Source organism: Eucyclogobius newberryi, unplaced genomic scaffold (genome assembly GCF_026437365.1).
Source record: "Eucyclogobius newberryi isolate DKJ021-1_F unplaced genomic scaffold, fEucNew1.0.hap1 SCAF_10, whole genome shotgun sequence".
In the NCBI taxonomy this organism is placed as follows: domain Eukaryota; kingdom Metazoa; phylum Chordata; class Actinopteri; order Gobiiformes; family Gobiidae; genus Eucyclogobius; species Eucyclogobius newberryi.
The window spans coordinates 8,532,924-8,558,996 of NW_027315724.1; the positions used below are offsets into that span (position 1 = coordinate 8,532,924).

The following is a 26,073-nucleotide window of genomic DNA, read 5'->3' on the forward strand; positions in this document are numbered from 1 at the left end:
AATACTACACGCGCCTGAACGTCTCTACTCCCACGTTTGCACCTAATCGGATCTTCGAGTTTGGTTGTTTCGCGTCATAGTTCCCGGGGTTACATGCATGGGTTTGATTTAAAATCTATTTAAATTGGACCACTTTTCCTGGTGCGCGTATAAACGTAGTGACTGTCATGACTTTTCAACACGTTCCTGCCATTTTGGTAGTTTAAAATAGCCCTGCGTGTGTCTGCCGAGCAGACTGACGGCAGTGGAGGGTCCGTGTGTGTGTGTGTCGGGCTGGGGTCTGGTGTGTCACTGGCCTTGACTGTGGAGATGAAGTGTTTCTGATTATACGTGTCCTTGAACTGCAGACTGGCGTGAGGGGCCCAGTGGCAGTAAATCACCCAGGCTGCAGCAGGTGTGACCCTGATCTCAGGCTGGTCCCTGCACTCCCTCCACTGGACCTGACAGACTCGGGGCAGTACAGCTGACCACAGACATAAACCAAATATTCCAAACACCGAAACACCTGTTACTGTATTCTTAGAAGCCTTCTATTTAAAACTTTACTCCATACTTTAGTGTTTATTGTTATTTTGTTTTCTTGTTGAGTCTCTAATATACTTTCTTTAATGTAGGTTGTGTCTCTTCAGAGCTCAAAAGACTGTGTTCAACCTTGTGACATCATTAGGTGAAAAAAGGATTTTCTTCTACTACTACCACTGCTACCATTACTACTATTACTACTGCTACTGCTGCTGCTGCTGCTACTACTACTACTACCGCTATTATTTAGGGAAATGCCTACAGCAGCATACTGCTAATTTTACTCCCACTACTACTACTACTACTACAACCATTCTTCATTGTGACAATCTATTTAGCAATAGATTTCTTTCACTGTTTGGTTCACTGTGCTATTTGTTCTAAGCCTCTACTGCTTCTATTGTCTGCCACTACTACAAATACTTCTCAGAAACAGAGTAGTGTCTTCAATCCATTGTAGTGAAGAAGGCCGCAATGAGCGTTTTATTACCAAACGGACATTGCCCAAGAGACTGTATCAACACAGACGACAATCAAACTCTGGATTAGGTTAGAATCACTTGCAGGTGCAGATTTAAGGTGTGAGAAAAAGGGGTGAAAGAGGAGTGAACGAGGAGGGAAAGAGACAAGTAAAAAATTCAGCCAATCAAATGCTAATTAGCTGGGAGGCTGTCGAAGCACAATAATGTCAAAGCGACCCATTACAAGTCAAACGGATAAACAAAGGCAGGGCTGTATTCAGGTTATGAATACAGCCATTACTTTGTTGTTGTTGTTGCCATGTGGATGACGTCACTGTTTGTGATCGTTACTATCCCTGTTATTGTTGACTGAACGGCAATCATTGTTGGAAAGAGTACGGAAAGTACAGTAACATGGATGAAAATGTACACAATTACAAGCACTACTGCCAAAACTGCACTTTATTTAAAAGTATGCGTGACAAATGCAACTCAAAATACGAGTTGTTACTTTTTCACTCAGTCTTTAGCAAACATTGACTGATTAATTTAACATGAAGAGCTTCTCCTTTTAGGGCAGGCCTAATCTATCTCAGCGCAGTATACATTCTGGCTCTTCTAACCAGTACATTCAGTTTTAAAATAATGGATTGCAGTTGAAACGTCCATTTCAAAAACAGTGTCCAGGCGACTATACCATTGACGCCCATACCATGTGCAGGGTCCAAATGGTATGAGTTTGGAATGAGCGATAGCCACACTTGAGCTGTGACAAATATTTCCAAAGCGTATGGATATCCTCCCCCACTCTCCCTCCATCACCAAACCAAACGCATGATTAGATGCCCTCACAACACCAGCGCTAGCCCATATTTCACTCCCTGTCACTGCTTCATTCAATCACTCCTCGTCCTCTCTTCTCATTTCTCTTCTCTCTGAACGGACATTCTCAGAAAAAAGGAAAAAGAAAAAAATACAAGCAAGGGCAAACACTTTATTCCAGCCATGCCAGAAAATGTAGAAAATCTTAATTAAATTGTGCAGGGAGAAAAACAGCCAGCGTTTGGAGGTCAGGGACGGAGCAGTGCTGGAGGTTCTTGAGCACATGTACGTGTAGAAATGGAATTAGAATGTGTAGGTGTTCAGCAAGCGCTCGTAAAAAGGAATCATTTGATTTGGAGAGTTTTGAAGTGAAGAATCTGTTTTGTTGAACGTTTGAAGGACTCAGGGGTGGAAATGGGAAAAAGTACAAAGGCTGTTACAAACTTAAGAAGGTTTCTATAAGTCATTAAGAATTGAATAATACATTAAAGAAATATTCTTGTTATAACCACTATGATGAGGAGAAAGATAGATGAGGAGAAAAATGTAGGGTGATTAAATACATTATAGGCCTAAAACAAGTGTGTTCTGTTGTTGTGCATCAGTGTTCTTGCTAATTCACTAATGTTGTTTTAGAATGTTTTTCAGGCCTACACATGCTTACTGTACGACAATGTCTTATGGTAACCGGTCAACATAAAAGATAACTACAGCAAATACATTTACTTTTCTTGTTTATTTGATATTTTAATGATTATGTCACTGTTTGGAGGAAAGCCAAGCTGTCAGGCTCGCCCCCTTGTGTTAGGTTTCGTTTTTGCATCAGTAGAGTTATAGAACAGTAATGGCCGCCTCGTGATCGGAGGAGAATGTTCCAAACCAATTAAGGACTCACGTCAGGTTTGACCTCTGTTTTGCTGTGCGTAAATGAACAACACAAAAGGTTATGAAATTATGATAATTATTGGTAACGCAAGGGTTCTCTAAAGCATTACTTTTATAACACAGTAGCACAGTAACGTAATGCGTTAGGTTTCCAGGGCAATAACGAAGTAATGTAGCTAGTTACTAAACTAGTTACATTACTTCGTTACTTAAAATTAACACTACCCAAAACTGCATCCAATAGGCTCTGGCCATTTCCATCCAAACTCTATCTCCATGTAATTTGCACAATTACACATTTCAGTCATTTACAGAACTGAACCTGTAACTGGCTTGTGGTCGTTCAAGTTCAAGCTCTAGTTTGTGTGAGAACCAAATGTAGGAATATAGGGCTGCATTGATTAATCGATTAAATGACTAGTCGACAATAAAAAATATATATACTTTTATATAACAAAGAAATCAGAATTATGAAACCAAAAAGAATAAACTATTTCTGATTTTCATGAATAATAAACCTTATTTGTAAATCTATCTAGAAGTCTTCAGTCATAATATTTTGTTGCTTTACAAAAATAATCATTATTGCAGCTCTAAAAAAGCACTAAAGTGTTAAATGTCAGTCAACAACACCAGTCACAATGTTGTAGCTACAAATAGTGTGAGTGTCAGCCTGAAACATGTTTAATCGTGGTCAGAGAGTGACCGCAGCGCCGCCTCACCGTCTGTGACCTCCAGCTGAGCCTTGGCCAGGATGCTCCCGGCCACGGTGAGGGCCTGGCAGATGTAGTAGCCGGCATCGGAGCGCTGCACGCTGGAGACAGTCAGGTCTCCTCCTGGCGACACCGAGAAGCGGCTGTTGGGCTGCTGCGGCTGGTTAGGGAAGAGCAGGTTCTATGGACGAGCGGAGGAAAGAGCAGAGAGGCAGCGGTCAATAGAGAGGCAGGACGGTACAAAAGTGTTAGTACTTTTGCTTCTTAAAATTTACACAATATTTTCACATAGTTTTTGCTCTTTTTTGTCTTTATGAATCAAGCAGAACCTGAAAAACAACTTCATTTTTGCACATTTGCAATTTAGTTTCAGTCCCAGCAGCAAAATCTGTCCTTTAAGTATCTAATCTCAACATCATCTGCATTTTCTCTTTTTTTCTTTTCTTTTTTTGGCTTGTCTTATGTGTTGCTTTTGTCATTGAAACCACTACCAGCAGCTGCATTAAGACTTTAGTGACAACACGACAAGACAGACCTTCCGTCCGTAGAATATCAGCAGTGGCTTTGGTCGCTCGCGCACAAACAGATGCATTAATCACGCACACACTGACAGAGCCACGTTTGGGTCTGTTTTGACTCTGTCCTCTTCTCGTCTTTGTTCACTTCGTCCGCGAAATGATCCCGTCGGGAGCAGATACATTAGCCCCCCGCTTGATTAGCACTAACCACTTTAATGTTGCGCATTATGTTGTTTTTCTAATTAGGCGACACGCGAATCAGGCGACACGTATCAGGCAGAGGAAATGTCCATTATCCCGAAGTGCAGCATAAAGACAAAAAAGGCTCATTCTGTCCGTTTAATTACTGCGTTCAATTACGGTAATATGTTTTGAGTCAAATAAATGAAACTAATGTAATATCGGAGCGAAGAAAAAGTGCTAATAGGACCAAGGACAAATAACTGAATCTATATCCCCATAATCTCCGGAGATACTAAATACCTATTCCATTAAAAATATAGCCTTGTGTTTTGTCTGATTAAATGTGTGTATTGTTTGTATTTGTTGGCAAGGTTTGAGATAAATAAAGCAGCTCATTTATGGGGGAAATTAATCATGACGATTATATTGGGTCATAACTGGAATCATGATTATCTGAAACAGCAATTTATGTAATAATTCAGAACATGCAACAATAGCTTGTTTTGCAATTATGTTGTACTATTAGATAAACTCATTCATATTATCATTCAAAATACTATCAAATTATTACACACATAAACTCTCTTAATTTGTTCTGATACAAACCGCCTGATACAATCATGACATTAAAAGGGGATTGGAAGTAAATCTCTGGTGATATTTTGCAGGGCTGTGAGCTATTCTTCATAATGTATTCCTAAAAAACAGATCATCTTTAAATGACTAAAATAATAATATAGAGTGTTATATATTATTCCTGACCATTTTGCTGCACGTGCCACTCAAAATATCTCTGCGTGCCTAGCTTTGCCTTCATATGATACTATTGTCCAAATAATCTTATAAAAACATTCAGTGTGAATCCTCCTACAGAGAACATTTTATATTTAAGTACTATAAATATGTTGCGCTACTTTGCTAAGCGCTCAAGGCTGTTTGGGAAACGCAGGACTATAGTTGTTTGTTGCTTTGAACGCTCCCTTTTTATTTCTCTAACCATTTGAAAACTTACTTTTTTTCAAATTAATTACTTTGATATGCTCTCACCACAACTTTCTACAAAAATATAGATGAATTTTGTATACATTTTTGAACTTTTACTCTACAATGATACCACACACAGCTACAAGTCGAGCTGTTAGCCTCGCCTCGACCTAGCGATGACAAACTGTGCGGTTGGAACATTAGCTCATCTTTAATAGCACCTTGATGTCTCAGAATATGTTTACAGCCAAACAAAACACGCTGCAACCTGCACAAAAACCTTTTCATCTCCAATAACAATAAGTGGCATTCATCGGCTCTCGGCTTCCCATGTAAACAGCGCATTCTTGCTGACTCACCGCTAGCGTGGAAAGGTCAGGCGCTAAGCTAGGTGTTACGACGTAGCGGCTGCTCTTTGTGCTAGCGTGGTGGATCCGGTGTTTTGTGCGTCCGCGGGCGACACATGGGACATTCAGGTAGAGTCATATCAGATCAGGACAGGTTCAGACGTGTCCTGCTCGTGCTGGTTTATGAATGGGGTTTGTGCAGAATAAAGCTGGTGAATGGAGAGTTCTGAGGTCAAATTCCATTCATTTTCCCTTTAGACTTAATGCAAGACACGGCAGGCAAAGCTCAAGATTTTTGGTCAGTTTGTTCTTTCCGGAAATTGTCCAGATGGCTCCATTAATTGTGCCCCTTGCGGATATATATTGGCTGTGACTTTGTTCCCTAAAGAAAAATTCTTCCTATTATTTAATTTAATCCACTTGGATCCGTAGATTTCTCAGCCTGCAGTTTTCTCCCAGAGACATAAAAATCAACCCATAAAGTAAACCAAACTTTATTATTATTACTACAAGTGTATTTATATAGCACTTTCCCCCTTTCAAGGCACTCAAAGTACTGGGTAATGTGGGTGAAGTCTCTTGCCTAAGGACAACATTTCCTCTAGCGCCCCACTGTGGCACCTGGTGGTCCAGAGGTCTCCTATCCCAAGTACTAACTAGGCCATGTCCTGCTTAGCTTCTGAGAGCTGACGCGATCGACCATTGGCAGACAGGTATGGCCGCTACGATCTTGGACTGATAATTCTTGACAGATCATACTGTAGGATGTGTTCATTTCTAACTCTAAGACAGCGACTTATTTGATTTTTAACATAAATAAATCAGGCAACATTTGAATGTTTGCGCCGATTCTCATTCATCTCAAGCTTAATCAAATACAAAATAAGATCTCTCTGTAAATGTTTCTGTATCTAATACAGTATGTAAACAACATGAAGCAAGATATTTGAACCTGGCTCTATCTATTCTTTTAATGTTTATGTCCCAAACATAGGACATTTTGGCAATTTCCTCTTTAAATACCATATTTATCTTAGAAAACTTCTTTCTTTCTTATCCTTACAGTAGTAAACTGCAGAAGTTTTAAACTGATATCTCTACATGTGTTGTTGTTGTTGTTTTTTTCAATTTATCTGCAGTCTCTCACCTTAATGTGGCTGTATGGACTGGGCCCAATGATTTACAAATCTTTGAAGGTCCTATTTAAAAGCTATAACTATTCACCAAGACCAGGAACCATGCAGGAATGGAGTCAGTAGAACTTAGATAGATGTGTGAGAGACCACTATGGCTGGGTAATCCTCTAACTAAACAGGAACAATGGGTTCACAGCCTATTGGTTCCTATAACTATTCAATGAGCAAACATCTAGTAGTGGTGTCTTACCTGGCTGCCCTCCTTCTGCCAGAAGACTGCGGGCTGGGGGTTCCCTTTGGTCTCACAGGGGAAGGTGGCAGTGCGGCCCTGAGCCACAATCTGGTCCCGCGGTCGCACCACAAACTGAGGGGCAGCTGCAGAGGGCACAAGGGGACAGGGTTAGACCAGCGAGGGTCAGAGAGAGGGTTTAACACCAGGCAAGTAGACAGAGAACCAAAGAGAGAAGAACCAGGGTCAGGGTATTCAGGCACACAGACAGAGGCTAGGACAAAGACAAATCCTATTCCTCAAAAACATGTCAACTCAACAGTAGTGGAAGAAGTGCTCAATTTTGTTACTTATGGGTGACATATTCTAAAAAATCTTCTTTAATGAGCTTTAAACCGTGTTACAACAGTGTTTCATTATCATTAGTTTAATCAAAGTTGTATATTTTCCTCTGTATTTTCACCTAATTTCTGTTTTCACCTACCACCTATCCCCGCCCACATTGTTGTACTTACTTGTTATTATTTGAAAAATGAAGACTGCAAGTGACACATGTAGAGTTCTAAAACGTATCCACTTTTCAAAAATAGAAGTATGTAAATTACGTATTACTGACACTAAACTGACTTTTTTATCAATACTGCACTTTACAAGGAACAACATCTAAAATGAAGGAGATACTTTTAAGATAAATGAACCTGCTGTGGAAAATGGGGACTGTTGCCATGGTAACCAGGTATCCATTCATCCAGGTGGCAGGGACAGATGAATGACATCACGGTAGCATTCACAAAAAACGACACACACACACACACACACACACACACCGTATGCATTTATAGATCCATGTTAAAGCGGCAAAGAGAGATTTAAATGTTAATGAGGTTTCATTCAACATCAGTTAACTCCACTTAAATTTAGTCAGTCTTTAGCTCAGATGCTAGTTTTACCCGCTAATTATAATTAAAAAAATGTTTACACACTCAACAGAGATGTTTAACAAGGCTTTGACCTTAATGTGCTTCATGGCTTGGTACCAGTATAGATGGCTTGGTGTAATAGATTAATGGTTATTCACAACTATTTTTTTTTTTCCTTTTTTCACTCAGAACTGCTAAGTCTGACTAAGGTTCCATTCATTAGCTCCAAATGTTTTATTTTTATTTTTTTATTCATTCATTCATTAATTTTCTACCACTTCACACACAGGTGACTGGAGCCTATCCCAGTGACTTTGGGCCTTAGGCGGGGTACACCCTGGACAGGGGCCATCTTGCATTTTTGATTTAACCTTTATTTAACCAGGAAATTCCCACTGAGATTAACAGCGGCACAGCTCATTCATAAAATCAATACATTTAGACAATCACATATAGATATGTCCCTTAAAAACAGCTACAAACCATCCCATTTCTAGACCTTTCAGCATAGGTATAAACTGACCTATTGAGATCAATTTTTGTTTTGTTTTCAGGCCTTTTGTAGGTTATTCCATGTTGAGAGAGCAGAATATTGCAATTTTACCAGGCTCTGTGAACACTTGGTACAGAAAACAACAGTGACTTTTCCATGAGGGAGTTAGCATTCTCTAAACATCACAAACTATGAAAAACAGGGCTGCTTTGGCCACCAACCACTCAACCATAAGTGAGTAACCAGAGCCTCTGTAGAAAATATTTGCTGCATTTTATAATTTTCTCAGTAATTTAGTGCAGTTCAAAGGCTTAATTTCATAATGAAATGCTTTAATGCATTCCTCTGATTTTACTAAAGTAACTGTATGAATACTGCAATACACTAACTCTGAATTAGTATTCTGAATACAAAACACAACTGGCAAATATTAGTGAACCTTTGACACTGGAGCTGGAAGTTAGAAATTGACTGTTATTACTAATTTGCTAAATGTAACAAACAAACAACTGCCATTTTTATTCTTTATTTTGCTGCCTCTTTAAATGAATGTGATATGTTTATATCAGCAGGCTCTGTGTGCTCTGTGTGCGCCTGGAGGTCTGGTAGAACAGTTTTAATGCATTCTACCTCATGGACACATCTCTGACTCCCAATGCATTATCTGAAGCTATAAAAGTCCAAATTGGACAACATCTGACCTTTCACCTTTGCTGCTTCACTATATGACCTCTGACCTCTCCCTGTTTACTCTATGCCTATCAATGCTGTCTGTATGTTGACCGACAGCGTGTTAGAACAGATGAAGCAGACACAACCACGGCTGAGCAGCACGTTTACAGGAGATTCTGGCATTTTCCACTGACTTTACCCATAAATGTGCCATGAAAAGTGTCATTTTCATCCAGTTCAAATCAGCTAACATCAACCTTGAGAATATATAAATATTATTTGAATAAATAATTTAAAAAATAAATATTTTTCATATACCCAACAACCTATAGAATCTAGAAATATTTGCATGACACATTCAAAACGAAACCATACACAAGTAAAAAATACTACAATCCTCTTGAGCACATTCCCCATCAACAATTGTAACAGTGTCAGCTCTCTTTCCCCGGATCCTCGCTGCTGGTTCCAGCCCAGATGAGACCAGGCAGCTGGGTGGAGGAGCGTCCATTTTGGCTCTCCTCCTGCTTGTAATCCTGCGTCTGGGCGCGATGGCAGTGCATGTTTGACAAAGATACACAGCATGGAGAGGGGCAGATGGCTCCAGATTTACTGCCTCCCGAAACGGCCTTGTGTGGAGCTCGGGTTGGACTGGAAGACATGCTCCTAAATCACGCTTTGGCAAAGAGAGTGTGAGAGAGAGAGTGGGCCCCGCGCCGTGCATGTCCAAATGTGCACCGCTCCATCACAAGTGTCCTTAATGTTTCTTATGTGTTCATTTATAGAAAGACACACAGAGATTGTATTGTATTTATGCAAGTGAGCAGAAGTGGAAACTTGTGCTTGTAATTGTAATTGTAGCTAAATTTAACAATATAGGGGTTCCTGAGTATAATGCAAGTCCCAATCATCCCACTTTTTACACTGACAAACTCGCATAATGGCACTGCACCGCCTGCTCTAATTGGACAAAGATTAGAAAGTATTTGGATTGTGGTTTTAAAAACTCAATTCAGTGTTAAAAAGTTACATTTACCATATTTTCTGAACTATAAGTTATAGTTTTGGCCGGGGTGTTATCTGAATAACTGTTAATATGTTACGTCAACATACCATACACTTACCACAGTTTGTTGTCTATGCGTCATGTAGCTGAAGGTGTTACGTTAGCATACGTTCACCTATTCACCATGTTCTCTAATCTTTTATTAGATTAAATTGCATATCAAGATTAAATATCTGTTCTTGGTCTTGGATTTTTATCAATTAATTTCCCCCCAAAATGCGACTGATACTCCAATGCGACTTATATGTTTTTTTCTTCTCTATTATGTATTCTTCTCTATTATGTATTCTTCTCTATTATGTTTTTTTTAAGCTGGTGCGACTTATACTCTGTGTCGATCCTGCTGTCAAAATGGTTATGCTATAAAGAAAAAGAAAAGAAAAAACATACTTTGGGGTAGTTTTTGCACATTAAGCCTATCATATAGGGCAAAGTTGAATATTTCCTGAGTAGTTTTACAATGGTCTTTTATCCTGATATTATCAGAAACAGCATATTGTGTCCAAATTAATACCCGTTAAGGGATCATCTCAAAATGGGTTGAAGCTGAAGAGACTTCATATTTTTCGTCTTGGGGGGGGTCATTTTTGGCAGTCATTTTTTTGAAATGCTAAAAAACTCTATCAGCATCGAGCATTAGGCCAACATTAGGCGGCGGGTGCGGGCGGAGCGCGGCGGGTGCGTGCGCGGAGTACGGCGGGTGCGTGCGCGGAGTACGGCGGGTGCGTGCGGGGGATCACGGCGCACCGTGGCCCGCATGAGGGGCGGGGTGTCGCCATCGCCAACGCGGCTGGTGCAGAAAAGTTGGAAAAGCTTTTTTGCGGCAAGACGCGGCGCAGCAAATGATCAAGAGATTTGGCTCTAGTAACGTGCTACGCACTGACCGGAAGAAGGAAACAAAATAAACCCGCATGAGGTTTCAGCCAATCACAGAAGACGTGAGATTCTCACTGAGATGAAAGCGCGTGTTCTGCTTCTGTCATTCTGACATGTCTAAGGTCTAAACTCAGGCAATTGACAATTACAGGTTTTGACAAGAAACATTAGTGTCTCACTCTCTCATCCTCTTGAAACTATCTCAATGTGGTCATGTCACAGTTTGGGTTGAATGGTCGTAGGGCCCCTGGACAGTGTGGATTAAGTAAACAAACATGCGCGACAGGTGACATAATACATTATTTGGAGAGTTCATAACCTCTAAATAAAAACTTACCAAAGGATGTTCAGGCATGTTCACTAGAAGTGAGCAGGGTCTATCAAGCTACTATCGTTTTATCAACGTGTAAAAATGTTATGTGAAGCCAGACAAACTCTTTTGGGGGGGGAGGGGGTCCGGAGAGAGACGAAAAAATTTAGTTTTTTCAGCTTCAACCCATTTTGAGATGATCCCTAACCTAATTGGATCCACAATTTGGCGTATTTGAGCGGTTTACTCGTTATATTTCTTCTTTGAGTTGTTACTGTATATATCTCCTGCTCATTGTTTTTCCTAATTGACAACAGGAACACTCTGAGAAAACGTGACACCGAGTTCCAACCTCTGAATTAATAAAAAAGTATTATTATTTTGTTTGGAAATGAACATTATAGTATTGAAACGTTTTCGATTGCCATTGTTACTTTGAGACATCACTTATCACCTTTCAGAAACCAAACAAAAACCTCTTAATGCTATTTCAACTACTATTTTTGTCTGCCCTGTTGCCATTGTAGCAGCAGATCCATCAGCCACCTCAGCCTCTCCATCTCCTCCTCTTCACCACCCCCAGTGTCTAGGGGAGTTATTACACCTAACAATATTTCGGGATGGTTACGATATTATCCAGGTTTGACATTTATAATGCTAACTACCGTGTGTTAATTTTGTGGTAGTTAAAACGCTATTCTGTGAACGACTCCAAAGTAACGGGTAAATGCTCAACTGATGGAGGGAGGGAACTAGCTTCATGTAAAAAAAACAGAAATAACTAATAAAACATGCTTTTCATAATTATAGGTGAACTATTTCAGTTTTATAGTCCGGTAATATATAAGACTTATAGTCTGGTAATATATAATACGGTAATAAAGTTTTGAATAAAAGAAAGTCAATAGTATCTTTCTGTATACTTTCTGTATACACTTTTACTCAAAATTATAGTATGTAAGATTTTGGTTTTAAATCTATCCATCTCAAACCTGGTCAAATAAAATATACATAGCTTTTACTGATAACAATTGTAGCGTTGATTTATTGTTAATTACAATATAATACACAATTTTTAATTTGGTGTTTGTGGTTCAAGACGATTCTTGCCAGTTTCAAAGCTGAAATCCAGTGTTCTTTAAACCGCTGCGTCCTCCCTCTGGTCTGAATTGTCACTACGTAAATCTCAGCTCCTACACTTGAATCCTGTCCACAAACTGAGAATGACCAACACTTGGATGTGTCTGCGGGTTAAGGCTCTGGACACACAGAGTCCATTTTGCTAGTAGGAATAAAGTCCTTTAAAATAGGACTGCAAGGATAAATTCTACTAACTAACGCAAATACCAACTAATTGTGACAAGTCAACTATAAAAATATAATAGTTTTTTGAACTGTACAGACTCTAAAACACATATGAAAAAGCTTTCTACAACAAAGAAAGTGACATTATTAAATACAAAAGTAAAAAACATAATCCATTTGATTCTCATAGAGACAAGCAACGTTTGATTTTTGTTTTAGCAATGAAGCTGAAACTGCTTCAAGCTGATTTAATAAAAGGACTTTTAGCACTGCTGTTTGCAACACAACTCTTAAAGATAGACTAATGCAAATAGTGATGGCTTAATCTTCCTGCCTCGCTCTCAGTAGCAGCTTGTTTTGAGCCAGTCCGACACCAGCCTGACGTTTGCAGTCTTCCCCTGTCCTCGCCATGACAACACATGATCACCACATATTCATTATTCAGAACAGCAGCTGGGCCATTAAAGTGCACTGAGGCTGAGCAACAAATGGACAGCTCCCCTCCGCTCCTCCTCGTTCTTAAATCACGCTCAATCATATTTTATTCACCAGTCTTCAGCAATTACCGTCTCCTCCGGCAGTGCAATTTCCTCTGACTTTGGAAAATCTGACAGTACACAATTGTAACCGTGGCAACCGTGTTTTGGCAAGCAAGATCCTACTGTCAAAATGGTTATGCTAAAAAGAAAAAGAAAAGAAAAAACATATTTTGGGGTAGTTTTTGCACATTAAGCCTATCAAATAGGGCAAAGTTGAATCTTTCCCGAGTAGTTTTACAATGGTCTTTTATCCATATCAGAAACAGTATATTGTGTCCAAATTAATACCCGTTAACCTATTTGGATCCACAGTTTGGCGTATTTGAGCGGTTTACTCATTTTATTTCTTCTTTGAGTTGTTACTGTATAAACTGCAATCTCCTGCTCATTGTTTTTCCTAATTGACAACAGGAACACTCTGAGAAAACGTGACACAGAGTTCCAACCTCTGAATTAATAAAAAAGTATTATTATTTTGTTTCGAAATGAACATTATAGTATTGAAACGTTTTCGATTGCCATTGTTACTTTGAGACATCACTTATCACCTTTCAGAAACCAAACAAAAAGCTCTTCACTACTATTTTTGTCTGCCCCGTTGCCATTGTAGCAGTAGATCCATCAGACTCCTCAGCCTCTCCATCTCCTCCTCTTCACCACCCCCAGTGTCTAGGGGAGTTATTACACCTAACAATATTTCAGGATGGTTACGATATTATCCAGGTTTGACATTTATAATGCTAACTGCCGTGTGTTAATTTTGTGGTAGTTAAAATGCTATTCTGTGAACGACTCCAAAGTAACGGGTAAATGCTCAACTGATGGGAGGGAGCTAGCTTTATGTAAAAAAATAGAAATAACTAATAAAACATGCTTTTCACAATTATAGGTGAACTATTTCAGTTTGTGGCTGTGGTATAAGCACATAAAACAACTCGAATCCTTGGTGGAAACAGTTTTAACACTCTTAGAGGAGTAACACGAGGAGTAATCGTAGTGTTCTAGACTTTGCGGCACCTCGTTGTTTAATGTTTACTTTTGCTACTTTCATAAGGTCCTCAGGAACTCGGGATTCCAAAATGAGAAGTCGAGGTTCTGACATGTTTGCGTTCATGTGCTTTTTATGTCAGAAATTCACATTTTAATTAAACAGTAGTGCCGGGTATTTTTGCACAAATGTTTTTCTTATCTATTGACAACTGACAGTAAACCCCTAAATATGATCAGTCAAAAAGCGCAAATGTTCAAGACATATTAACAATGAGCTGTTTTTTTGTCCGCAGCAGGTGACGACAGTTATTAAAGTCGGGCAGTAGCTTTTGTCAATTTTTTATTTTTATTTCATTTTCCTGACTATATACCGTATTTTGTAACTCCTCGAGGACCACATGAAAGCTTCAGGAAAAAGGAGCACGAGAAACTAAGAAATACCAAAGCGTCTGAGAAGAGCTCAAACAGGCTTGAAGGTGAAGGCAAAAGGGGAGCCTGTGGTCATTGGAGCACTCTGGGCAGTGACCCCCAAACTGGAGGAGTGGCTACAGCAGATCCCTGGACAAACATCAGACATCTCAGTCCAGAAAGGTACAGTGCAGGAACAGCAAAGATACAGAAGAACCCTCAAGCTCCCTGGCCTCTGAAACCAGCCTTAACCATATCATTCTCATCCTTCATCTCATCAACAACATCTCTACCTGCTACAGTCCAAGCACCAAATTTCATCCTTCTCACTGGTTGTGTATCTCCGTGTTGAAGATATGAACCCATTTGGCAGCTGAGTTCTCTCATGAAGAGCGTTTGCGCCAAAGCAGCAGATCTGGGCGGAGCTGGGAGTCTGGACCTCCACAGATGGAAACAACAAGAGCTGGACCTTTGGAGATTAGACTGTCTGAGCATGACAATCTGCCAGTCTGTCAATGAGTGGACACGGCTGGGGCTGGCACCAGTTTAGAAGGAGGACTAGAAATGTATGAGACCATGTTAGAATTTCATGATTTTCATGATGTGTTGTATTTTTTCTATACAGTATTTTAACCAAGAAAGTAGCAATGTAATGATTCAAAGTTATACGGTACAATTGAGACATAAGTTTGTTATTAAAAAAAAAAAAAAAAAGAAAGAGCTACATGGACCATGCTCCTTTGCGTTTACAGACAATTTGAAAGAAAGTGTATGGTAGCAGTTTAGGCTAAGGGGTAGTAATTGGAAAACACAGAAGTTAATTCGATCTTTGTTAGTGCTTATAACGTACTTATGGCAGGAGACATAATGCTTTTGCTTGCTATATAGTTGTGTATAATCTTTGTGGACACTGTCGATCTTTTAAAAAGATTGTAGACATAGTAAATTACAATATCGATCTAAAACGACTCAATAACGTTGTGTTCCACCTGCCCCTTTTATGATACGTCACTGTGAACGGCACCGTCATTGTCAACGACCTTCAACTTGGCCTGGCAGCGTCACTTGCTTGTCTCCATAGAGATAGATACGTTTAATGGCACATTCTAGGAAAAGGAATAACAGACAAGCAGGTGGCAGACCCTCAATCCTCAAAGTTACATATTGCACATTTAAACAGACAATAAAACCAACCTGCTTTGAAATATTGCTTATAATTAACTTAAAAAACATAGAGCAACAAATTCTGGTCAGACAAAAGAAATCATGCAAATTCCTACCACACATCTCACAATACACTGTTGTTTCGGTGCAAACAACAGACGGAGGAGGGTGGACAAGAGACTGCTTCCACTTTCAATACATCCAACACAAACCAGAACATGAGCCAATACTAATAGTCCAGTCCACACACAAGATACCACCTGGACTGTAGGCAAATGCAACCGGAACAGAAATAATATGGGGAAATAGACTGTTTAGCCATGTTTCGACTTGCCCTGATCTCTCTGGACCATGCTGTTTAAGAACGCTTTGGACGGTCCTGTTTATGGTGGAAGGTGTCTCCATGTTCAGGTCCTGACTCTGCTACGTGAGCAACTGACGTCACCCAAACATAACTCAAATTTTCTACCTAAATAATCAAAATCGAATTTGTACCTGAATCATACTTTTTAATTCTAAGGACAATCTCATTAATTCACAAAAAGACGTTTAGTAATTCCAACTTTGTGTGGCTGATGCTGCTTCTGGTTTATCCTGCTTTTTCTGCATTTATTTCACTTCTCTGCAAAGCCTCTACATCGCAGTTTACCATGTCTTTATGTTATGCAGTTTGTTTAGATAATGTTATTATGTTAACGTGTGCTAGCTTTGTTTTGTTTTGTTTAAGTATGTTGGCTCAACATATAAGTCAGCATCACTGGTAATACAGTGGTTCGTCACAAGATCAAGGCAGTGTTTGGCAAGAACTTATTATTTTCAGTTTATGTCTGCTTATTTGAGTCTGCGTTCTCTCTTATCCAATCAGCTCTGGTGTGCAGCTTCCCTTCCCTTTCATGTTGGAGGCTTCTACCACCAATATGTTTCATGTAAGAAAGTGGAGACACTTTCGGACTATAATAATCTACTTCAAAATGAACCAGTGGAAACATGGCTATTGTCAGGGAGTGAGCAAGAGAGATAGAGGAAAGCAACAAGAGAAAAAGGAGGGATGGAGGAAGTAAGGGAGAGAGCATGCATATGAAGCAGCAGAGGATGGTACTTACCCACAGGGCGAGCTTGAGACATGGGTGATTGATGGACACAAACACAACATAAAAAAAAAAAAGAAAACAGAAATCAAAGTGAGATTCCACATGAATACAACCAAAGAGAAGCAAAGGGAATGTGAATGAGTGAAAGTGTGAATAAGTGAAAGTGTGTCAGGTCAACAGGTCTTTCATGTGAAGCCTGCACTGCAACACTGGATGAAGTGGTATTGACGCTCTGTCAACCCAAGAGTTTCTCAATGAATCTGTGCATGTTCACAAAACAGGGGGTGGAGTTAGCCAGCTGACAAATCAGAACAATGGAGAAATACAAATCTGTATACTTCAAATATGAGGAACTGTCAATCATAATCTCAATCATACATGAGGAAAGAAAAAGTCAAATCTAAGCCAAAGTAAATTCAGGAGCTCATTTGAATTTCATTCATATGAAAGACTAAAATATATAAAAGACAAATACAAATGCACTTGAAACATTGGCCTATAACAGATCTTACAGCGTTACGGTGCTATGGAATGAATGAACCCCAACGTTAACGCTAACCCTCTGGGGCTAAGGCCTCTGGACACAACAAGACTGTCCAAATGCAGCTAAAGATGTTTTATTATTTAATTTATTCAAATTAATTCATTTATTTTCCCCCAAGTAGCACCAATTACAGTCTTGGACTAAACAAGATTTTGTCAAATCATTCAGAAGAATTTGCTGATATATAATTACAGCTTAATTTAATCAGGTTTTAACTCCAAAAATGGAGGCAAAATTTGAATTTTTCAGCCAATTTTCTGTCTTAAATCCAGTTCAGTCTAATACGAAATAGTTTTTTTTTTACATATAAAATAGTAACAGGACAATAGTAAATATTGGTTCTTCAACAACCTGATAAGTGACTTTGGCCTCGGAGTCCAGTCCTCATTCACTAAAGAAACATTTTGGGTGATTTGAACCTGCTCCAGAGTTCAATGAAATGTAAAACTGCAGGAAAAACAATCAGTGATGTCTGGTTTTCCTCTAGATATACTTTTTAGACATTATAAGATAAGATCATAATTTTGACTTTGGTAAAAAGTTTGGTAAAATGTACGTAAACAAACACCCACTGCTATAATTACATATGAAAAAGTTTGTGTCCCTGATACATTTGTGTTGTTCATGGTTCTTATCTCACGTCTCATCGCTGAGATTGTGGGGGCACAATAGACTAAACTTCTGCACCAACCCTGGCCACCATCCCAAGCCTGCTACCCTCCCCTGGCCCCTGCCCCATCTAACCAGTCTCCAGAGAACACCAACAATCACCTTTAATGGGAACTATGTTGTTGAAAAGAAGAGAAATTATGTTTAAAATGTTTTTATTAACCCTGGTGCCGCAGGTGAGGTGCCGGCGGTCCGCACCAGTAGACTGTAAAATGGCTTTGCCGACTGAGCGCGTGCAGAAGCAGTGCGTGTGAGGAGGGGGCGGGACTTCAGCAGGACCAATGGGGGGTGACTACTTGTGAATAAACAATTTATACCAATTTTATACCAGAATATATACCAGCCATCTGAAAAAGCTTGCCCCAAGGAAAATATAACTGAACACCTCTGTTATACAACATGAACGCAACCAATAAAACAGCTCTAAATCCAACATAAGCGTCCAGGTGCCGTGGTGAATCTTACCCCGGACGGTCAGAGTAGCCGACGCCTCCAGTTTGCCCACGCGGTTCTCGGCCACACAGGTGAACACGCCCTCGTCCCCGATGGAGGTCCTCTTTATCCTCAGAACGTAGTCGTCTTTGTCGTACTTTATCTCGTACCTGGAAAATAATCAAACATAATTACATTGTTTTATTGTATTTTATTTGCATGCTCCAGTGTGTTGAAAGCTCCAGTCAGGCCAAACAGCTCTAAAATGGCAGAATTACCAGAATTAATCATTCATTAATCACCAAAAACAGGTCATTACTAAAATCTTTAAAAGTGCAGACTCTGTGCTGTGAAGTGCTTTATAATCTGACTGGAGTCTAAACGCTGCAGCTGTGCAAAGACGCTCTTCTCTAAAATCATAGAAACAAAAGGGAGTTTAGAAATTGCTCGATAATTTGATACAATTGAGGACTGAGACTAGGTTTTTTCAAAGGTTCAAAAACCGCTTAATCCACTATGCTGCTGTCTCCTATTAGCCACTATAATTGACATAGTTAAAAACATATAATAATCGCATTCATGAAAATGTATATGCAACATTTTTTTTTAAATAAATAGGAAATCAGTACAAATAAAATGTACACAAAAAAATTATAATTACAAACGTACATTATAAATGAAATAGGATTATATAGGGGAGAGGAATGCAAATTGCTGGTGCAACCTTTTCCCTGATTGTTCTGATTTTGCTTCAGCTTTTACAAAGCCCCTTGATGAAGACGCAGATTCTGCCCTGGCTCTTCTGAAAGCTTGAAGTCTCATTCAGGGATAGTAAACAGTTAGTCTATTTCTTTTATCATTGAGAACATATGAGCTGTTAGGTAAAATTGCATTGTAGGTGACATGGCAGATTTTACAATATTTAATTTTACATAACTTTGAGGCCTTACAACAAAGCCTGAGTTTATGCACGAAAGTTACACAGTACACCTTAAAATAGGCTCAACATTTCTTTGATTCAAGTGTATATGGTTTTGTCTTTACGGATAGCTGTGTTTAAGCTCACCCTTCTATTATTTAGCTTTGTTGTGGCTGTATTAAAGGATTTTCTCTCCCCTGTTTTATATTATACGTTTATAAGCTATCAATAAGGGCCTGTCTGTCTCTATAGCCTAATTATGTTTAAACAATATCAAAAACCTGTTAAATACTAAAAATAAAAACAAACAATCATCATCATCATCATCTATAGGCAGATCTTTGGGCTTTGCTGAATCTAGATGTGTTGGCACCCCTGATCTAACTCCAAAAGGGGCTCGGGACTCCGCATGCAGCACCAGTTTTGGTTTGACAAATACTGACTCTGCTCAGAAAACTATTTATTATTTAACAATGACACAAGAGCAATGAAAGGAGTGCGCATTGCTCCAAACATGTTCAATATTCATGCAACGACTTGTGCTTTAACCATCGAGTACACACAGCTGGTCTAGCTAACCGTGTTTGATATATTTACACCAAATAAGATACAGGCTTGGTACAATGGGGCAATACTGGCAAACAAATGCTCTGTCAAACTAAATATACATATTTCACTGTTTTGTATTCATTCATTTTGCCTGGAATTTTCCACAGTATGGCATTAATCTAAACCATTTTTCATTTATTAAGTTACAAATGTTTTTACTGCCAGGAAAAAAAATATTAAAACAACATCTTTATTGTGAGTGGGCTAAGTTTAATGGCATATTGGAGGAAATTATAATTTATTACAATTTCTGTGGAGGTTTGGTTGTATTTTTTGTATTGACTGTGAATCTCTATCTGGGCAGAAGTTAAATAGTGGACCTTTAAAAAGAAACTAAACACTAAATACATAAAATACAATCAATCACGCTATGAACATATTTACATAGTATATAGTTACTCTGGGTATGTATAGTATATTATAAATGTTTATTAATCATCAACTACAAAAAATAAGCTAATAATTAACAATCATTAACATAACCTAACTTTTAAGTAAATTATTTTAAAACATGTGGAAATGATTCCTTTCTTTTTTGTCAATGATTACTGTAGTTAATGATTCATTAACATGTATAAATGGTCTGAGTTAAGGATTAGTTCATTTTCACAACATTTAGAGCCTGCTAACAGTACACTTACTGCTTGCCAGAGAATAAAATGCTCGACGCAGACAGCACACAGAGGTCTGATTCTGCTACTTTTACAATAAATCTGTGCTGGGGCCAAACTAATGTTATAATAAATATGGTATTGCCTCAGTCGATTGCGTATTGACCTGCACATGCTCGTATACTAGAGTGTGCACGCGTGTGGTATGTTTTATGTGGGTCTATGTGCTGGACAGAGTTGTTAGCGGCGCGCTGACACCTCCGATGTGCTGACAGAGCATTTTGCCTGATTCCTCTGCTCTTGGACTCAGCACAAACTGCACAAACCAACCCTTATCCTGTCTCTGTTAGTGATGTGCAGCAGTGATGCATGATGGGCCGGAGCGAGCGTTCAGGAGTGTGCACATGATTGAGAGGGTAATATTGAAGAGTCAGTGCAGTGGGCGTAGGGATAGGGAAGTTTGTGTGGAATGTTAGAGAGAAGCGTCCGTTTGTAGATTGAAATAACCAATATATATTATAATTACTACACCTCAATTGGGCATGAAGAAAGACTGTATTTATAATGAATAAATAGTTTATAGAAAAACAATTAAATTAAGGGTTTATGGTGTTAATTCATTAGTTAGTAAGCCTGAATCTTAATACTTGATAAACAATTTGTTCATAATAAATTGGGTTTTTATTCATGCTTTATAAGTCTAAGTGAACTATTGACCTTATTCTGCCCCGCCCACTTTTCCATATTTTCCCATGTGATCATCCCTTCCGTTATAATCGCATTTCCGGTCCAGCGAGAACTTTGTTGGTTTATATTGAGAAATGGGAAAAGTCTGGATGCTAAAACCTGCTCTAAAGTAGATTGATTTGTGTAAAATGTCCAATGTTCATGTGACCAACAAGTCAACACTGCACCGATTTCCTGGGCTTGAAAACGCCTTTTTAGTCTGTGTAGAACTTATTTTCTCTGGAGGTCTGCAGCCGTGTCTTCACTAATACAAACAACACCTAATACAACAAAAAATAAAGATGTAGAGGACATGTGCTACAGAACACGACTAAGTCTTTGCTAACTGAGGATAAACGACTACAGCTTTTAAGCAGTACAGACGTGAAATGTGCAGATATCAAATGATAATACTGAAGTTCAGAAGAAGTGCATTCATCTGCTGGTTGCTCACTGTGAGGATTTATCATTAAGCAAAGGGAGCTTTTATCTAAAACCATGTCATTACACATGCTCTGTCCTGTCCTTTGTCATGACAGATAAAATTCTGATATCTGACTAAAGCTGTAACATCTCTGCTCAGGCCCTCCTGCCGCTGTAAACCCTCTCCTCTCTTTGTCCCACCACAGAAGTGCATTTTGGACAGTAAATGTGTGTGTGTAGCAGTGGTCCCCCAACTGTAGAATTAAGTCACATTTTTAAATACAGTAGATTATTCAGCCTATTTTAACACTAACTTGAATGTTTAAATTTGCAAAACACGTCATTTTTACACATTTTATCATAGTCCACAAAGAAAAATTGGAGTACTTCTTTTTGTCCACTTAAAGCCCTGTAAAGTCCTATGATATGGGTGAGCATTTTGCGTACACAATGATTATCTTGTTTTTGTTGTTGATTATAATGTCCAACATTTAAGTTTTGCTCGTGTCTTGCCTGAAATGTATAGAAAATATATTCATTATTTCTTGCACACTGAGACTTAAAGAGCCTGCAACTGATTATTTTGGATATGATAAAGCTAAATCAGGTTTGCCCCAGTACACATACTGTAAAAGCATGTATTCAGGTGAAAATGAGACTAAAGCTCTTTCTCTGCATCTAATTGTGTATGTTCCTTTTGGTTTATGCCTTAATGCCTTAGAATTTATGTAACATTTAATTTTATTGAACCAGTAACCCTCGATTTCCCAGGGGACTGCTCAACCCACTATGCCACACTTAAAATAACATTAATTCCACTCGCCATGCAAGATGATTTCTACACAGAATTATCTTTATAAATGTTATTTTAGTGTTGCCGTCGCGCTGTTTCATTCCAATCACTTTGTTCCCGTTTTCAAAGTGGAAACAAAAGCCGTGCGTGGGAACCCATTCTCCTGTCAGTCAGAAGAACGGAAAAAGAAAGAAAAAAACACTTTGATTTGTATTAACCAAAGATCAGACTGAAAATACTGATTTTAGTTCACAATAATTCACTCTTTTTGAACAAACAGCACAGACTGAGACTGTAGATGTCAGAATTCCAGAATGAGCAGCGGCTTCAAACCAGGACAAAAAAGACATTCACGGATGACAACTGTTATCTTCGGAAATCTTTTATCGGAAGAAAAAAAAAAAAGACCACATTGTCCTTATTTTCAGCTCGTGGCGCTCAGACATTGTCACTTAAAAGTAAAATAGATGAGAAAGAACGTCGACTTTTCTGTCTAAACTAAAACGAAAAATCATCATCTGACTAATTTGTCCGGGTCCAGCTTTTAAAACGGTCTACTCAATGTCTACTGTGAGGAGATAACTGCAGGTGAACAGGAAAACATTAAGGTAATTTACTCACTTAAATGTAAGAAAATAAGTCTTTTTTTTTTTTATCATATAATGTTGTCATATAAAAATTAGACATTTTGTGTGTAAAAATAACCACAATTGCACAGATTTTATATAAATCTGACAAATGGACCGAGCAAGATTTAAATTTCTGGCTTCATTTTGTCAACATGCTCGATACAAAAACATTTACTGTATAAGGAACCTTGTGTGTTCTTTATGTAATCATATAGGCTGGGCTCAGAACACTCGATGCCACTCTGTGATGTCACTAGGTGGTCCGGTGAGTGCTTACCTGATACTTTACAGTGTTCAGGTTTAAGGAATAGACTCGATCCCATAATATAAACCCAAATGTATTATAGTTCCTTTGTTATTTTGAGATCTTATACTTGTTCTGAAAAGGCTCAAGTTCATCAGTAAAGGTAAAAATGGATCCCGTTTAAGATACTATTTTCATGTTCGATAACAATTTTACTCGTACTCTTACTTGATTAGTTTTCGATACTTTTGACAGCCTTATTTCATAAAGCCCTCTTTACACAACTATCCAGCTTCAGAGCCAGCAGAGTTCTGCTATTGATTGTCCTAATTTGAATGTCTCTAGTCAGAGCAACAATGAAGAGTGAATGACAGTTTTGTATAAATAAATATCTAATGTGTGTGTGTGATGGGTTAAGGTTAGCGCTCACCTTCCGCGCGGCACGTCCACGTCGTCCTTCCTCCAGCGCACGTTGGGCTGAGGGTCTCCTTGGACCAGGCAGCGGAACTCTACCAACTCCTCCTCCAGCACCACCTGGTTTATGGGCCTCTTCAGGAAAGTGGGACGCTCTGTGGCGAAAGTCACAAAGTCTATTCAAACAGTTCTACGCCTTCAAACAAGAGCTTGAGACTCTGATTTATGCCTTGAATTTAGCACAATGATCAGATTGGTAAATCCTTAACTTCTCTGATAGTGTCTGAAGTACATAAAAACAGCAATGGGCCTCGTGTGTGAAGCTTCTTATGAACAAATGTACTTAAAGCCTTCATACCAAGACTTGTGTCATTCATAAACTCTGAAATAAAAAAATCCTGCATCAGAAGCACAGCAATTCTGCTGTTTAAAATATTATCCCACTCATATTGCAACCAAAAACTTTTTCTGCAGTTTGATAAGTTATATTTTTCTAGATAGAATATATTTCTAATAAAATAATATTATGTTTTACAAAAACATTTGTGAGCTGAGTTTGAGCATGTAAGCTCTCTTTTCTGCTGTTTCACTCTTTGAGCCTCCAGTCACAGGGCCACTGTTCCACAGGCCCGGGCCTAGAGCCCTAGACTTAACACTCCTGCACACCCCACTCCTGTTTTTGTAAATTATCACAGAATTGAATTACAGAAGATGTAAAGCGTCTTCTTGTTCGTCCGCTGCTCGCACACAGATCCTAATGGTAAAAGGTCATTCTTACCAAACACAGTGACTTGTGCTGTCTCACTGTCTCGCTCTCCCACCATGTTGGTGGCCACACAGATGTACATGCCGGCGTCACTCTTTCTGCTGTTGGAGATCATCAGCTTCCCTCCTCGGATCTACAACACCACAGCAACAGGTTAGAGACCAAAGAGCCATTCCCAAGCACTAAAATAGCCCGCAGTCCAGATCAAACCCTCCAAACAATCAGATCCGGCCCGCGGCACATCATTTTTTTTTATTACCTTCTAAAATGTTTTTCATTTTCTCTTCTTTACTAGTTTAGTCCGGGTTTAGACCTGGTTTAATTCTGTGTTAGTTCTGGTTTAGACCCAGTTCGCATTAGATTAGTCCTTGCTTAAAAAAAATGCAATTTTTTTTGGGAGCAATTTCGTACAATAAACTTGAAATGTTAGCTGTTCAATTTTATTTAGTTTTGTTTTGTTTTTTTACTAATTATGCCAGGGTTTGTGCACAAATGTACATATTTTAGAATTGTCATGACAGTTGTAAAACGTGACATCCTTTCTCACAATAACATTAAAACAACATAGGGACGACGGTGACATACGGTGATGCGGTCGTCCTTGTCGTCAATGCGGCTCTTGTCCTTCCTCCAGTAGATGGTGGGCTCGGGGTGACCTCTTGGGGGCACACACTCCAGAATGGCTGGTTCTCCTGCTGCCACCACTGCGTCTGTTGGGTTCTGCCGGAAGTCGTCCCGAAGCACTGAGGATGAAGAGCAGAGGATAGAAGAACCACGTAAGCGAGCGTGTTTGTACAGACTTTGGAGAAATATTGAAAATGCACTGGAGATAATGTATGGAACTGTACCAACAAACACTGATATTTCATTATTAAACCTGTAAAGCGCACTGTAGAAGACTTCGGTCCAGTGGCAGGGACAGCATGCCGTGGTCGCTCTTATAGGATCAGTATTAGTATTACAGTATTACAGGGTGTATACATTAAAGTGCCTATGACAGGTTTTTACGATTTTCTAATGTTGACTTTATTTAGTGTATTTATACCTGGATCCAGGGATCCTCATTCCAGTTTATGCAGAATTTACTCAAAGAAACAACTTTTTTGACTCTCTAAACACTAATTCAACAAAATAATGTCGCTTTCATATATTTATATTTGTCAAATACAAAAATTGTGACATTAAATGCCTGTTTGCCCAGTGTTTGAAGGGTAATTTTCTTGTGTCATCGATTACAAACAGAAAGTGAAATTATAAACCAAAAAATTAGCTATTCTGGGATTCACTTTTTCATCAAAGTTCAAAATATATTTATCCTAACTGCATTTTAGTTCAATGAGCTGTCCAACCTGTCAGAGGCACTTTAAAGATATACCTTCGGCTTAAAACAACCCCAACTCGTCTTTGGCATTCTTTTTACTCCCAAGCAGCATGGACTCGGCTGCCTGTGAGTATAAGGCAAATATGTAACTGATATTATTATTTATCAAAAAAATATGTATGAATGAACTGTACTGAATATTAAGTTCAGTATGGAACTCAGGAATGATTCAAAATTAATTGTATGGACAGAATGGACCTAGGAAGAGCTGATGTTTGGATACTAAATGGAATCAAGTTGCAAAAGTACCATTTCTTATGTGTGTGTGTGTGTGTGTAT

General features: G+C 38.9%; 1 protein-coding gene across 5 annotated transcripts in view; it reads right to left on the reverse strand.

The window, feature by feature from the left end:
- Window positions 1-26,073, reverse strand: part of robo2 (roundabout, axon guidance receptor, homolog 2 (Drosophila)) — a 614,701-nt gene that overhangs the window by 79,565 nt on the left and 509,063 nt on the right. For all 5 annotated transcript variants that reach the window (XM_072460480.1, XM_072460471.1, XM_072460462.1 and 2 more), the window contains exons 3-8: window positions 24,999-25,156; window positions 24,426-24,546; window positions 23,664-23,802; window positions 18,313-18,449; window positions 6,822-6,946; window positions 3,413-3,584 (exon numbers count right to left, since the gene is read on the reverse strand). In XM_072460480.1, the coding sequence (XP_072316581.1) occupies window positions 3,413-3,584; window positions 6,822-6,946; window positions 18,313-18,449; window positions 23,664-23,802; window positions 24,426-24,546; window positions 24,999-25,156 (852 nt within the window). The remainder of the gene's footprint in view (window positions 1-3,412; window positions 3,585-6,821; window positions 6,947-18,312; window positions 18,450-23,663; window positions 23,803-24,425; window positions 24,547-24,998; window positions 25,157-26,073) is intronic.